At 40.3% G+C, this 15,975-nt stretch overlaps 1 protein-coding gene across 1 annotated transcript in view; it reads left to right on the top strand.

Moving 5' to 3' along the window:
• Positions 1–288: 288 nt before the first annotated feature.
• The window catches only part of GPM6A (glycoprotein M6A), a 302,473-nt gene continuing 286,786 nt past the window's right edge, over positions 289–15,975 (top strand). The window contains exon 1 of the mRNA XM_031030940.2: positions 289–506. Coding sequence (XP_030886800.1) covers positions 503–506 — 4 coding nt within the window. The 5' untranslated portion in view covers positions 289–502. The remainder of the gene's footprint in view (positions 507–15,975) is intronic.

The raw sequence follows: 15,975 nt of genomic DNA, 5'->3' as shown, positions 1-15,975 counted from the left end.
ATTAAGGGGAAAAAATGGTATACTGAAGACAAGAGAAGATCTTAGGGAATGTAAAATCATCCTATCCAATCTGTCTCTTCTGGAATGATCTTTTCCTCGTCTCTGCGTTAGGGGTTATTATTTTGGCCACAGGGTCCCTGGTGGGGGGCTGAGACAACGCGTGTGTCTGTGGTGTGTATCTAACGTTTAGGGGGGAGGCGTCTGCACGTGGCCGGCGGCAGAGCGAAAGGGGGCGGGGTGGGGGGCGCGGGGAGGAGAGCGCGCGCCAAGGGCCGGGCAGTAGCCATTAGCCTGAGGAGGCAGGTGGGAAGAGGGAGGGGTCTGCGCGTCCTCAGAGGTTCGGGGAGCCCCGAGACCCGCTCCGCTGGGAGGGGGGAGGCTGCCACTCGCCGCGGCGCCGGGAGCTGAGGAGCGGCTGCGAGAACTTGGTCCCTCGCGCTCGCCTGGGGCCGCTCGTCCAGGGACGTTGGTCCGGAGACGCAGGGCGGCAGGACGTCGGGCCATGGGTGAGTGCGCGGGCGGGGCCGCGGGGCCGCGGAGTGGGTGGCACGGAAAGAAAGTGGACGTGGCTCGGCCTCGCCGTCTGTCTCGGCACCTCTCCCGGGCGCGCGGCGGTGGGGACGCGGCGGCACCCGGAGGGAGGCCCGCGGGACCCTGCGCCGGCGCCCCTGGCCGCGAGCGCGCGGGGACGGCAGCCCGGGGGCGCCGCGCTCGGCGGCGGGGGAGCAGGAAAGGGAGGCTGCGGGAGCCGGGCTTGCAAGGAGCGAGCGGGCTCCGCACGTGTGCCCGCGCTGCGGAGTGCGGGTCGGGGAGCAAGTTGAGGTGGGGCACGAGAAACGGAAACTTCGCACAACTTCCATTCGCACAGGTCCCCGTGCGGGGGGTGCCGGCGCAGGGCGAGCTCGGGGACACTTGCGACAAGTCCCTGTCTCAGCGGAGTGCCGCATTTGCGCAGAAGGCTTGAAGTTGAGGCTGAGGGCTGGTGGGTTCTGCCTGCCCCACGGCTGGGCAAATGGCTGGTTGAAAGGGCGTCCAAACCCGCTCGGGTCACCGGGCGGTGGAGTTCGCGCAGTGCCGCCCTGCTCGAGCTTCTGGACAGGGTCCACTCCTCCGGAGTGTGGCGGCGGCAGCTTGGAATGGCCCCAGGAATGTGGTTGGGTGGGGTGGAGGGGTGGGAGAACCTGGTGCGAAACGGTCGATCCAAAGCCGGCGTGGCGAGGTTGGTCCCACGAGGAGAGTTCGCGGGAGAGCGAGGGAGGGGCGGGCGAGGAGGCACACGCACCCCCCCAGACGTGGTTTGCTTTGCTCGGGGTGTCACAGGGTCGGGCAGTGCTGCTTTCCCCGGTTACTGATTAGCGACCCACCAGCAGTCGGGTTTCCTCTTCAACGCCCGCACACTCATTTCTTCTTGTCCGAGTCCGTCGCGCGCCCCTCCCCCGGCCTCTCCCTTGTCCTTTGTTGTAAAGGATTTCTTGCAGAGTAAAGGAGGCTTTGGGATAGACGTGCTCGGGGTGAAATTCCTAAGTTCCCACAGGCTCAAGGGTTAGGGGAGGCTTTGACTGCTAATCGGTGGAGTTTATACACACTGGCCAATTTAGGAGAAAGGAAAAGAGAGAAAGCTGAGGACATTTTTGCCTATGAATGTTAATTGTGGTCAAGACATTCATAGTTTCTTTTTGCTTGACCCGGAAGTCTTAGAAAGACCCATTTTTAGGGCCTTTGAATAAAGCAGTGTGGCAAATGATCTCCAGAATGGAGATCTGTCTTTAAAAGTTTTCTGAAATTGAAGGAATATTTCCAAGTTAAAAAGGAAAGATAAACACTTTCCCAAGTGTGGCAGAAAGTATTTCAGGCTTGGTCTTCCATTCTTTCTTTTCATTGTACGTGGGAATATAAACCCTTGTTAGAGTAACACATGGAGGGAAAAATCTGTCATAAATGGAAAGCCAAAATAATTGACTTAATGGAATTTATTCATTTACCCCACTAAAAGCACTAAGATGTGATTTGTATCCAACGTACAGTCTCTAGAAAGAAGGAAATCATTTACCTTGTAACCTTAAGCTTGAGTGGACTATCTATCAAACAGTAAGGTACTCTTAATTTTGAAGTTAATTGTTTCTCTAGCTTGCATTTCCATACTATAATGAAAACAGTTGGTTCTGAATTTTACTTCAGTAGCCCTTGGATAAATTAGGCATGATCCCAGTTATAGGAAGGTGTTATTATGGAAAAGAGGTGGAGCTAACACCTGAGCCCTTAGGGTAATCCTGAGCTTGGTCTGTAACTCTTACAGGTTCTCCTCCCTATCTGTAATCTGACAGATACCTACAATTTGTCTCCACCTTCTTCTACGAGGAACACATTACATTTTTCTTATCGAAATTGAGGTCACTAAAAACTCACATTGGTGTCAGATGGCTAGTAAGAGAGCTTGGGTAGAGGAAGCAAGTGAGAGCTCAGGGGTCAGGGAATAGAGAAAGAACAAATATGTAGCAATGGAGAGTGAGATCAAGATGCCAAGACTCAGGACAGTGGCCCAGACATGAAGTGCAGAAATAGGAAGAGCCACTGAGCAGATGGGGGCCGATGAGAGACAGAAGGAAGGAAATATGTACAGAAACTAGAGAGAAAACACTTGGTCACTTAAGGTCATCTTTCTCCTCTTCTTTTAATTTACTTGTGAAAACCACAGAACGTTAGAATTTCTTTTATTTAGTGGTAGCAGGGGGTGAGGACATAGGAGTCGACATTGCTAGGATGAAGGGGAAAAACAGTGTGGGAGACTGCCTGGCTGTGCCAGCAAGCTGAATCCATCTTTTTCTGGTGTCATGACAACCGAAATTTATCATTTATAGAAAGGAAGATGGTGATATGGGAGTGAATATAGCAATCAATTCTTGTTTGACTCAGAAGAAATCCATACTCTAGCATTGTAGAAGAATGAGAATAATTGGTTAATCAAATATTCTGAATAATTTATAGTTATATCTATAATGCACAAGGCTAATTCTCAAAAAAAAAAAAAAAGAAAGAAAGGTTATTTGCAAAGTAGGCAAATTGACATTTTGGCATCTCTTGCTTCCTTATTTTCTTCCCTCAGTGATGCCTTCAGCTTATCTAGTTATGCAACAGGGTTTTCCCTCTGCCCTCAAATATTGCTCTACAGAAAGGATATGATGAAGTGTTTCGTACTAAAAAAAAATGCAGGACTAACTCTTTGCCAAGAGTATTTGCATTTTAGCTGCAAGGCTAACTTTGACCTGCAAGCTTCTATTAGTGAGATAGGTCAGGAATATTTTTAATTTCTCCTCTAATCTCATCACCTACCGCTCTTTGTTTTATTTAAAAAATGATATTGGACATTATTTAGTTCCACAGGTTATTGTGGAAAGTTTCATGGAGGGAGTGGTAGCGAACCTGATTTGGGGGGATGTGAAGGGTTTGGTAAGGGAAGAAGTGTTCTGGCTAGAACAATGGGTCTCTTCTCAAAGCAGGAAGGAAATCAGTTTTGGGGAGCAGTAAGACATGGAGCTGAGTGGACAGGATGCCCTTGATTTTGGAGAGCCTTCAAAAGTAACCAGAGGAATTTAGAACTTACACGATAGGAAATAGGGAGTCGTGGAGGAATTTTGAGCACAGAAGAATTACAATGAAATTAGTGCTTAAAGGAGATGAATTGATCAGTGTTGTTTAAGACAAAGGATACGTTGGAGAAGATAGACCCAGAAGATAGACCCAGTTGTCAAAGTAATTCTGAAATGATACGACATATATTTAGACTAGCCATAGTGGAATAGTGGTAAGAGTGGAAATGGGGAAAAAAGATAGATGAAGGATATTTCTAATGAGAAATCTATAGTATCAATCAATTGAGCAATAATGAGGAAAATGAATAATCTCTCTCTGGAGATTTGAAGCATTGAAAACTGGGGAAATAATGGGTCCCTTGATAGAATATTTATTTATTTATTTATTTTTTTAAAGATTCTACCTATTTATTTGACGGAGAGAGACACAGCGAGAGCAGGAACACAAGCGGGGGGAGTGGGAGAAGGAGAAGCAGGCTTCCCGCGGAGCAGGGAGCCCGATGCGGGGCTCGATCCCAGGACCCTGGGATCATGACCTGAGCCGAAGGCAGACGCTTAACGACTGAGCCACCCAGGCGCCCCCCCTTGATAGAATATTTAAAGGATTAACCCGATGCTTTATTTTCCTGATGCTTTGGACAGAAGATTAATTTCATTTTTGGAATGTTAATTAAGAGGTGATAGCTAGACATGTAAACCCAAATGTTTAGTATGTTGGAAATACATAATGAGAATTTAGCAGAGCACAGGAACAAGAAGGAAAGTAAAGATTTGATAGTTACCAACTTCTAGTAAGAGGTAAACCCGCACAATGAATTACCTGTTTGAAAGTGAGAATATAAGGAGTGCTGGTTGAGGGATAGGAAAAGAAAGGATAAACACTTGCAGGAAGAGGAACATAAACCACATAAAATGTACTAAATGCCCTAAAATTAGAGCAGTGAAATGTGACATCTTTAACATTCAGCTTTAGATCAAGGAGTCTTAAGTTTTGATGAGAAGAAAATCAGGCAGAAATATTTTGTTATCAATTTCGATAAATTTGGGCTTGGTTAAGGATCTGTAAAATTATTTGCAAATTTAGGCAAAGAATAATGAAACATGACATTGTCTTAAACTTACACTAGTTTTAGGAAAAATATGGCCCCCTAGAGGCAGTTATGAACAGGGTACAAAGAGCCAAGATTTGAAGCAGGAGAAACAGAACGGATGATAATGCTTTATATCTTTGGGTGGGTCATGTAAGTCTTGGGAATTCTTTTTCCCTTTTGTTTGATGAGGGAGTGGGCAAGGTTCAATACATTTATGCAGGTAAGATCTTGATTTGGTAACAATTAGAGGGAAAAACATGCAAAGAAGATAAGGTTGAGCTATTTCCATTAAGCAAATTAAGAACAGTTTAATGGTGCTAGACTACTAGGTAAAACTTTTTTTTTTAAAGAGAGGGAGAGAGAGTGAGGGAGGGGCACAGGGAGAGTGAGAGAGAGAATCTTAAGCAGGCTCCACATGCTGGATCTCACAACCCTGAGATCATGACCTGAGCCAAAATCAAGAGTCGGGAAGTTTAACCGACTGAGCCACCCAGGTGCCCCTACTAGGTAAAACTTTTAAGGGTCATTTGGCCTCTAGTATATTATTCCCCCTGGAAAATTATGAAAGTCTTGTAGTCTGAACCTGAACAGAGAAAGATAAACTACTCTTCTGGTTATCTTTGCTACATAACAGGTATCCCCAAAACTAGTGAGTTAAAACAACAATTTATTATTATCTCTCATGGCTCTGCAGGCTGACTGCTGAGCAGTTCTTGTTTGAAGTCTGGTGCCTTTGCAGTCTAGTATCTTCTGGGGATTCAGGCATCTGAAGACTTGACTGGGTTGATTGTCTAAGGTTGCTCCCACATATTGGCGATTGATGCTAGCCCTTGGCTGGGAGTTCAGTTGGGGCTGCCTTCAAATGACTTGGGCTTTTCACAAAATGGCAGCTGGATTCTGAGAGGCAACATTCCTAAGACAAGCGTTCCAAGGAACCCAGGCGGAAGCTGTAGGGGAGGGGTATTAGATCCCTCCTCTTGATCTGAGGAGAAATATACTCTCCAAGGAGAGAAAAAAATTGTAGTAGCCGGCTGATTGATCTCATTTCTAAAAGAGATGTCTTTAAGTGTGATTCACCATAAAGACATCATCAGGTTTACAAATGCAAATTTGATGTAAGTTTTTTGAAACACATATGATAAAGGACTGGATCTTTAATTAGAAATATGAAGAAATCTAGGCAGTCACACTAAAATTTCACAGCAGAACATTTGAGTGTGGAAATTCATGCCTGGGTGCAAATGTGTTAGGAGGATGCTGGGATAAGCTCTACTCAAAATAATTTCAAATAAGCTCAGTTAGTCTTTCTTATTTTAATTTAAATCTGGAGTTTCTAAAGCTATTGTGAATTACTATTTATTTCACTTAGAATTGAGTTTGTGTCATAAATTGGAATGTAGGTCAATAAATCCTTTATTTAATATCCTCTCATCATAATAAACTAAATGCTTTGTGATGAACTGCTCAGAAGCTTGCTTTCATTTTCAAAAACATATTAATTATACAAAACACATAATTTGAACTGGTAAAGTGTTGACTAAAAATAAGTATAGGCTTAAATATTCTTATTTTTGGAACATATATTTCTAACTTAAAGATGTAGGATTTAACAAAACTTTAAATGTAAATACTCATTTTATCATTTTTAACTGGAGAGGGTCAGTTTGTATTTCTGATACAAAAATATAGGGCTTTCTCCTAGACAACGGAGAAGCAAAAATTAGGGTGAATGAGATGGGTTTAAACTCAAGGACAGAATCAGTTTCAACCTAGAAACTTAGTGGCCTTAAAAAAGAATTAGATTCTGACTTGCAATTTGGTTAATTTGAGGTCATTCTATTTTCAACTATTTGACAAGAGATGAGGAAATGAGGATAGATAATGTGAAGTCATATACTTCATGCATACTACACTATACAACAAACACAACCCCATCTCACCAAGAAACAAAGGCTTGACCTACATAACCAGTATAATTAGAATAATGCATGAGAAGTCCAAAGGTAATATGACATGTAGTTAAAACAAATTTTTCTTTTGTTTGTTAAGATCACCTGTCAAAATAGTCACTCACTACTTACTGCATAATGTATAAGATACACGAAAACTATATAATAGCAAAATAAGTATCTCTTGCTATTTCTATAAAATTTCTTGTTCTGACCTCTAATTATATTGTCTCATTAGAATAACTTAGGGAATATGTTACTTACGAATTCCTGAGTCCCACTGCCAGATTCAGATTGAGAAGTTTTGGGTTTGAGAAGTGGACTTGCAGTTTTAACATGCAATCTAGCCAGTTTTGAGGCAGGGAGTCTGGGCATGCTTTGAGAAATAACCATTCTAGAATGCCTGCCTCTCTCTCCTTCATCAAGCCAGCTGAGCTACCATTATAAGTGTTATTCCTTTACCTGTATCTCTAATATGTTACATTTAATTTCTAATCCAGTTCCTAACTCTAAAAAATGTTACCAAGAGCTGTGCGTTGGGAGTGCTGTTACATTACCAAGAGCTGTGCATTGGGAATGCTGTTATATTTCTGTTTCTTTTCTCTGTTAAACTTACTAGGTGCTGTCTGTCTCTTTCTGCACCAGTCACTTCTTAGCCTTATGATGGGGTGATGCTCTCCAGAGATGACTGAAACTCTTCCCCTGAAGATTGCTTATGATTTCTAAGTGTTTATGTGTACATAACTACCAAATTGGTATCGCTATACCCAGGTGTGCCTACCCCCACCCAGCGGTCCCTCTACTCCCCCAACCTCAGTATGTTCAAAACTGAATTAATTACATCCTTCCTGGATCTAGGTTCTCTCTTCTCGCCTTTTACCTTTTCTTGATGACTCTTGGATACACCTGGCTTTGAGGATCTAAGGTCCTAACATCTCTTACGTCTGCACTGTTTTATCATATATCATGAAGCTTGCTTTCATTCAAGTCCTCCCCCTCCTGCCTGGGCTCTGGTGGTTTTTCCTGTGCTAGTTACTTCCCCTCTTCCATTCCCCGAAAATCATCCCTGGATGGTGATCAGCACACTCCATTCAAGCACAGAGCTTACCATGCCATTTAGCCTCACCACTGTGTTGTTTCCTGCTGTTCCCTTTTGTGCACTTTTTCCCTAAACAAAAGAAACTACAGACTAATTTCATCTGCTCACCCTTAGCTTTTTCTTACACCCAATTATTAAATCATGCTTGGCTTAGTCCTTGCCAGGCCCTTTCTGTTTCTCTATGGAAATGCAAAACGTTATTGCTTGACTTAACTTCATTAGCACAACTTAAATATATTTCCTGCATGAAAAATACCCACCATGTGCCCAGTTGAGTGTTTTCCAAAGTATGGGGTACATACTAGTGAGATGCAAGGTATTTTAATTTTATATATTTAACAGATACAGTATTGAATACGTGTTAAGTGCTTTATGAGTACTTAGTGATTCAATCTTTACGTAACAGTTCTATTATATAAATATTATTATTATTATCTTCATTTTTACACAGAGGTTTAAATAATTTGTCCACAGTGACTGAAGTAGTAAGCAGCAGAGAAGGGATTTGAATTCAGGCAGTCTGTGCTCCCAGACACTATGTTATACTGTCTTTCCATTTCAGGTGGGCATGATCTGATTTTAGGTGGTTCAAGAACATGGCATTAAATAAAATTGAATGTTACAATGATAAAATTATTCTCATCTCAATTTTCTTTCAATTCTTTTGATTAAACCAAGAAGAAATCCTAATTTAGTGCTATTAGTTTTACGCATTTCACAGCAATTTTACCTTAACAGATCTCCATTTACATACCATGTTAAATGCATCCTGGTTTAAATAAAGTGATACTCAAGTCAAAAAACAGCCAAATAGTTAAAAAGTACCAATGATATTTCAGGTATTTCCTTTTATAATAAAGAGAGGGCAGGCCCTAGACTTTGAGCATTTGGTAGTCACTGTTTTTAAGATAAGAAATACTGACTATTTATTTATGGTAGAGATTTAAAGTTTTATTGACAATATATTTTACTAAAAACGAAAATTGTGTTTTAAAACATAAAGTAAATGAGAGTAATGATGGTATCAACATGGGACAAACTATATAACTTGGAGGCAATTTGGTGCTGCAGAAGTAGTTAAAACATAAGTATTTCAATAAATTCTTATCCTAATTCATGTACGTGGAGCTTGGGCACGTTTGTCACGGAAACTTCTGGCTCTCTGGGGATAATACCATCAATATTTATCTTACAGGGATGTTTGTAGGGAAAAAAAAAGGATATTTGAAAAGAGTCCTGACTATAATAAATGCTCAGTCAATTGTTACATTTTTCCACATTGTTAGGTAATATGGTAAAAACCGTGAGTACGGTGCACAAGGGCCTGGAGTTTAGTAAACAGTGCATCTGATGAAAGTCTGTCGTTTCTGTATGCTCTCAGTGTCTTATCTCTACATCTGTTATGGCACTTATTGAACATATGAATGTGTTTTTTTCTTCCCCATTGTTGAGGTCATGTCCAGACTCTGAAGGCAGCAACTTTTAGATAATTGGCTAAGAAACCAACAAACATTCTTACCGTTACACTGTTTGTCTAATACTGCCTACCCTTGGTCCCTTAGTAGAAAGTTAGAGTTTGTCTATGGAAAATGTATTTAGGATTTGACTCTTGTCTATGTAAAATGTATTTAGGATTCATCATGGCAGGAGACAGGCAAAATTTGACTCTTGTCTATGTAAAATGTATTTAGGAATCATCATGGCAGGAGACAGGCAAGAAAGCAAAGGTGTGGAATGAGTGTATCTGTCGTGGGAGGGATTCAACACTGGACCAAAGCCCCTCATGAGATGAAAAACATTAAGGCAAAAAGGATTTAGAAGAATCTGCTGAAAAGCAGATAAGATAGTGCAATGTCAGGAGAGTCAAAGGAGAATAGCAGTTTTGTTTTGTTTTTAAAGTTTCTATTTATTTATTTGAGAGAGAGAGAGACAGAGAGACAGAGAGCAGGAACGGGGAGGGAGAGGGAGAAGCAGACTCCCCGCTGAGCAGGGATCCCAATGTGGGGCTCAATCCCAGGACCTGGAATCAGAACCTGAGCCAAAGGCAGACAGACGCTTAACAGACCGGTGCCCCAGGAGAACAGCGTTTTGGAAATGAATGATCTGCAGTATTCAGTACACCAAAAAGAAGAGAGGAATGCCTTTCTTTTGCTTAATGGCTTTTTCATTGATATAAGCCTGTTGAAATTAAAGTGTTTTTAATTAAGAGGTGAAGATACAAGCCTACTCTCATGGAGCAGATTTCAAGGACCAAAAACAAAACAGGAAGGAAAGGAAGGAAGAAAGGAAGGAAGGAAGGAGATGAGAAGAGGGGTAAGGGACAAGGAGGGAGAGGAAAGGAAGAAAGAAGGAGAGAAAAAATTTTAATGCATCCAAGGTCAAGTGAAAATTTTTTATCGGGTAGGAAAGAACAAGAATTGCTTTATGTTTTGAGAAAGAGGGAAATGATCTAGGGGAGAGGCATAGATTGAAAAGTCATGGAAATGACAGAATCCCTGAGCAACGTATTAAATGGTTAATAATATGAACTTATTTTGTATTACTTAAACACAGGTTTTAAAGTAAAAAATACTATATATATATATATATTTAAAGATTTTATTTGTTTATTTGACACAGAGAGAGAGATAGCGAGAGCAGGAACACAAGCAGGGGGAGCGGGAGAGGGAGAAGCAGGCTTCCCGCGGAGCAGGGAGCCCGATGTGGGGCTCGATTCCAGGACCCTGGGATCATGACCTGAGCCGAAGGCAGACGCTTAACAACTGAGGCATCCAGGAGCCCCCCAAAGTACTATTTTGTCTATAAAAATGTTTGATGGCGGGATGCCTGGGTGGCTCAGTTAAGCATCTGCCTTCCGCTCACGTCATGATCCCAGGGTCCTGGGATCGAGCCCCCGCATCAGGCTCCCTGCTCAGTGGGGAGCCTGCTTCTCCCTCTGCCTCTGCAGCTCCCCCTGCTTGTGTTCTCTCTCTCGCTCACTTTCTCTCAAGTAAATAAAAATCTTTAAAAAATGTTTGATGGCATGGGGCGCCTGGGTGGTTCAGTCATTAAACGTCTGCCTTCGGCTCAGGTCATGGTCCTAGGGTCCTAGGATCGAGTCCCACATTGGGCTCCCTGCTTGGCCGGGAGCCTGCTTCTCCCTCTCCTGCTCCCCCTGCTTGTGTTCCCTCCCTTGCTGTCTTTCTCTCTGTCAAATAAATAAATAAAAATTAAAAAAAAAAAGAAAAAAGAAAAAAAAATGTTTGATGGCATTTGGGGATTTTTTTTAAATGAATGTGCTTTTTGATTGTTTTAAATTGTGTAGTAATATGTTCAGTAAAGATATAACTTGTCTGTTTTGACAAGCATATTGTCTTTATTTTTCTTGTATTTCATTTATAGAGAATATTTATACCTTTAATACTATGTAGATAAATATAGGGTCTATATTCAAAAAGTTAAATGAATCAGCAGAGATAAAGCGTATCGTGGTTAGGGGCGCCTGGGTGGCTCAGTCGTTAAGTGTCTGCCTTAGGCTCAGGTCATGATCCCAAGGTCCTGAGATGGAGCCCTGCATCGGGCTCCCTGCTCAGCGGGAAGCCTGCTTCTCTCTCTCCCACTTATCCTGCTTGTGTTCTCTCTCTGGCTGTCTCTCTCTGTCAAATAAATAAATAAAATCTTAAAAAAAAAAAAAAAAAGCATATCGTGGTTAAATATTTACTAGGCCAAAAATCAGGAGATAATGGTTCTTGTCCCAGCTCAGTTGTTCCTGATCTGTGTTACCTTTTTCCTCCAGTGTAGATGAGAGACGTGAGTGCAGTAGCCTCTAAGATTCTATGCAGCAATAAATGCCTATAAGCTGGGGGTGCCTGGCTGGCTCAGTCCGTAGAGCTTGCGATTCTGGTTCTCAGGATCATGAGTTTGAGCCCCACGTTGGGTGTAGAGATAAATAAATAAGTAAGTAAATAAATAAATGCCTATAAGCTAATAAACAAACTAGAAGATAAAAATAAGACACAGATGCCACATCCTCATCAGATTATTAAAGAAGATAGTTGTACAGCAGTGTTTCTCAAAACTGCAAATACACCGTCCTTCTTAGTAATTTCTTTGTGTTTTCAACCGAGACTTTCTTTTTTTTAATTTATTTATTTGACAGAGAGTTAGAGAGCACAAGTAGGCAGAGCGGCAGGCAGAGGGAAAGGGAGAAGCAGGCTCTCTGCTGAGCAGGGAGCCCGATGCGGGGCTCGATCCCAGGACCCTGGGATCATGACCTGAGCTGAAGGCAGCCGCCCAACTGACTGAGCCACCCAGGCGCCCCCAACCTAGACTTTCTAACAGAGAAGACTCTTAAGACTTCAACCAGAAGATTTTGGTATTTTTCTTTTTTCAAGCCTTAGATATATATTTTTTATACTTACCAAGTGAAGATAAAGAAACAACTGAAACAAAACAAACATACAGTATTTCCAGGAATTATCTGAGGCTTCATTAGGCTATGTTACTCACTTGTAATTCATTATATATTATTATTTATATACATTGTTAACATATAGTAATTATATATTATAGTATTTATACATTATTGATGTTACATAGTAATTATAGGTATATAGTATAATACATATTATTGATATATAATAACAACTATATGTTATAATAATATATTACTAATACGTGAGAGAACTAGTTGATATATTTCAACATGTAGGTTTATATTTCTTATGCTGGTAGTATCCTAAACTTCTGAAGTATCTTGCTGCATGTGTGTCTGTGTGTGTATGTGAGTGGGGTCCTTGTTTCTGCATTTTGTTTGATTTGTTTAATTTTTATGTGTGTGAGTACAAGACAGTGTTCTGTGAAGTTGTTACAGTGAAAAGGAATCATTTTGCAATTCCTAAAAATGGTGTTTTAACCACTGGCAACGTTCTCTGGGGGTAAAAAATACAGCCATGCTTAAATCCTAGTCAATAAGTCCCAAACATTTTTTTAAAAGAAATATCAAGGTATAGAGAAGGAGATGATATCTGAAAATATAAAATAAAATACAAAAATAAAATATAACTCACAGTTGCCTTATTCTCTCTGGGTGTAATATTTTGTATCTCTTTTATTAAAGAAAAAACGTAAGTATGTAAAAGAGAAGTGCTGAAATGGAGTTGTTTTCAAAAAATTCTGAAGACCAAATACACAGTACTATATCTACTTTAGTAGACTTTTTCTGTTATTCAGATAACTCAATGATGACTTCAGATAAGTCAACCATGAGCTTGAGACTTGAAACTCAGATAATGAACATTGGGTACTAAGGGAGTTTTCTGCATTCCCATTTCAGATTTTCTACTAAACAGTTCAAAAAGGACAAAAATTCACAAGGAAGTACTGGATACAGGACACATGTGTAACAAGGTTATCCATTATTGACACTGTTTTACACAGTCTTTTCCTTTTAGAAAAGGACTTACAAAAAAGAATATAATTTTGTTTGTTAATTATACATGAGAAAGTAAATTCACAGCAACAAGTCTCTAGAGAGGAAAAAGCCAGAGCAGCTATTAATATAAGTGCACAATTTGTAAGTAATTTGTTCCTTAGGTATAAATGAAGTAGAGATCATTAGAAAAAAATAGTGTTATTAATTAGATCCATTCATTTCACAGCAGTTACCTCAATGGACTTCCCTTTAGATAACATGATCAATATATGGTTTACATAAACTGAGAGGTAAAGTGATGTTCAATTCAAAAGAGTTTAAAAAATTTTTTTTTTTTTTTAAGATTTTATTTATTATTTATTTGAGACAGAGAGAATGAGAGACAGAGAGCATGAGAGGGAGGAGGGTCAGAGGGAGAAGCAGACTCCCCGCCAGAGTTTAAAAAATTTTTTTAAATACCAATAATGACAAATTTCATCACATTGTATTAAAATCATTGTTGTGGCCGAATCATTGTACCTAGGGCTACCAATATGTCCATGGTAAAAGAGTACTCTGTATTATGTACTGGAAATTTGCTAAGAAAGTAGAGCTTAAGCATTTTCTCCATTAAAAAAAAAGGTAACTGTGGGGTGATGAATGTGTTAATTAACTGAATTGTGGTTAATTATTTCACAATGTATATATATCATCATGTTGTAAACTTGAAATAAATACAATCTTCTTTACCACCTGTACTTCACTAAAGGTGAAAATTTATGAAAATAAAAAAACTAAATTAAAAAAAGGAGTACTTCTCCCCCAAAAAAGCAGCCTCTTAAATTTACTTTAATATTCATATGACTGAACAAATAGTTCGTAGGGGTCTACCACATGCTCACATTGTTCTGTACACAGTGATATAGTGAAGGATGCAGAGTAAGTATAATTTATGTTCCAGAAGGGCTTACACATTAATTAGAGATATAAAACTTGCACACAGAAAACTATTTCAGAATTTTATAAGATTAGATAATGGAGGTCTAGATTAAATATAAGGATTGCTAAAACCATCGGTCAAGAATGGAATAGACCAGTGGAGGCTGCAGCCATCACAGAAGTTTTCCAAATGAGGAACTTGAAGAGGAACTGGGTGTCCTGTGACTTTGTCATGAAGTAGGGGTGGTGGTGGTGTGGGCATAGCCCAGGAAAAGCAGGAGCAAAGGATGAGGAGGGAGGTAGAGGTGGTGGTGGGGGGGGAGGATGGCTTGCTTCCCTCCCCTCCCCCGAATCTGCTTCCCCTCAGCTCCCTGGTATAAAGGCTGCTAGTTTTTCCACTCTCCATGACCTCTGGAATGGGATATGGGGTCACAACCTAATAGAAGGGTTTCTAGTCATGATGACATAATGTGAATGGCTCCTTGGGGTGAGCAGGGTCAGGGTCAGGGTTCCACCTGTCACAGCACCTTATCCTTCTGTTCCCTCACTCTGATGCTCCAGCTATAAACCTCATTGTCCTCACCCAGCCCTTAGATAAGCTGTGTCCTGTTTGCTTTCCTTCTATTCCAACCTGTCATTACTTCCTTTCTATTCAGTCATGGCCCATGTTCCAGCCACTGTTCTCAGTTATTCTTGATTCCCTTAGCTCTTTGTCTCAATGAGTCTAGATTATTGCAACCTAGGTGGGAAGAAGACTTGATAGAAGAATTGAGAAAATGGTTCTATTACACGATCGTGCAATTGTAGCATTTCAGACAGGGAGTGATAAGGAACTTAGCCGACTTGTTACAGATGTGGTAGAAAGGAAGGATATATGAGAGATAATGAGAAGAAAAGCTATCTTTCTGTCTGTTAGAATACCAACCGCAAGAGGTTGGTATTCTGAAGAAGAGAGAAAGCCATCATCAAAGACAAGCACAAACTGAAAATATTTACAATCCAGGCACTTGCCAATTAATTAAATTTAATGTATCAAACCCCTTGTTATTAAATAAGAGGATGATGTGGATGACTTCTGTCAACCCAATGATTCGGGATTGTTTGGTTGATCTACTTGTCTACTTGTTATTTCATGCTACCCCCCTCCCTAGAAACTGCAAGATGGTGAACTTTCCAGATGAAGGACTATTTTACTAAGATTATGCAATTGGCTTTAGTCTCTATGTAAATAAAACCTTCAAACAAGCTTATAAGATCCAGTTTCCAAAGGACTGCCATGATGTATCAGAAATTTATAAAATTTGACCCAAATATGTAAGAATGCCCACTTAATTGTAAATGAAATAATTTAATTTAACATAATTATAGAGTATAACTTAATGGGCTATTTTAAGGATCAAATTAAGTTAAAAAATTAAAAAATTGAAAATTTATTTTTTAAGATTTTATTTTTAAGTAATCTCTATACACAACATGGGGCTTTAACTTACAACTGTGAGATCACGAGTTGCGTGCTCCATCGACGGAACCAGCCAGGCACCCCTAAAAAAATCTGAAACTTTAGATACCAGAAAATGTGATATAGTTATGTGGTAGATAGGATACCAACAGTTTTTTAAATATCACTCTTTATTTAGCATTATGAACTTTTCCCTTTTTTCCCTATTTTTAATACTTAGTTTGTGTGATTTAATTGAAGTGAAGGGCAAAGAAGAAAGATCCCTTTTTCTTAACACCTTAAATTTCACATTCTTACCTTCAGTGTCTCTAATTTTGGGGGCTGTCTTCCATTTCCTTTTTTTTTGCCACCCTATTATTCCCCCTTTCTTGCTTTTTCTTGGCTTTTAAAGTTTAAAATGATGAATGTTTGAAGAAGGCTATTATCCTTGTGGTTGAAAAATTCATTCAGTTCTCT

This window comes from Leptonychotes weddellii, chromosome 2 (genome assembly GCF_054177405.1).
Source record: "Leptonychotes weddellii isolate Sample4059 chromosome 2, ASM5417740v2, whole genome shotgun sequence".
NCBI lineage: Eukaryota > Metazoa > Chordata > Mammalia > Carnivora > Phocidae > Leptonychotes > Leptonychotes weddellii.
Note: the sequence above shows the minus strand (reverse complement) of the source record. Positions and strands in the feature narration are given on the sequence as shown.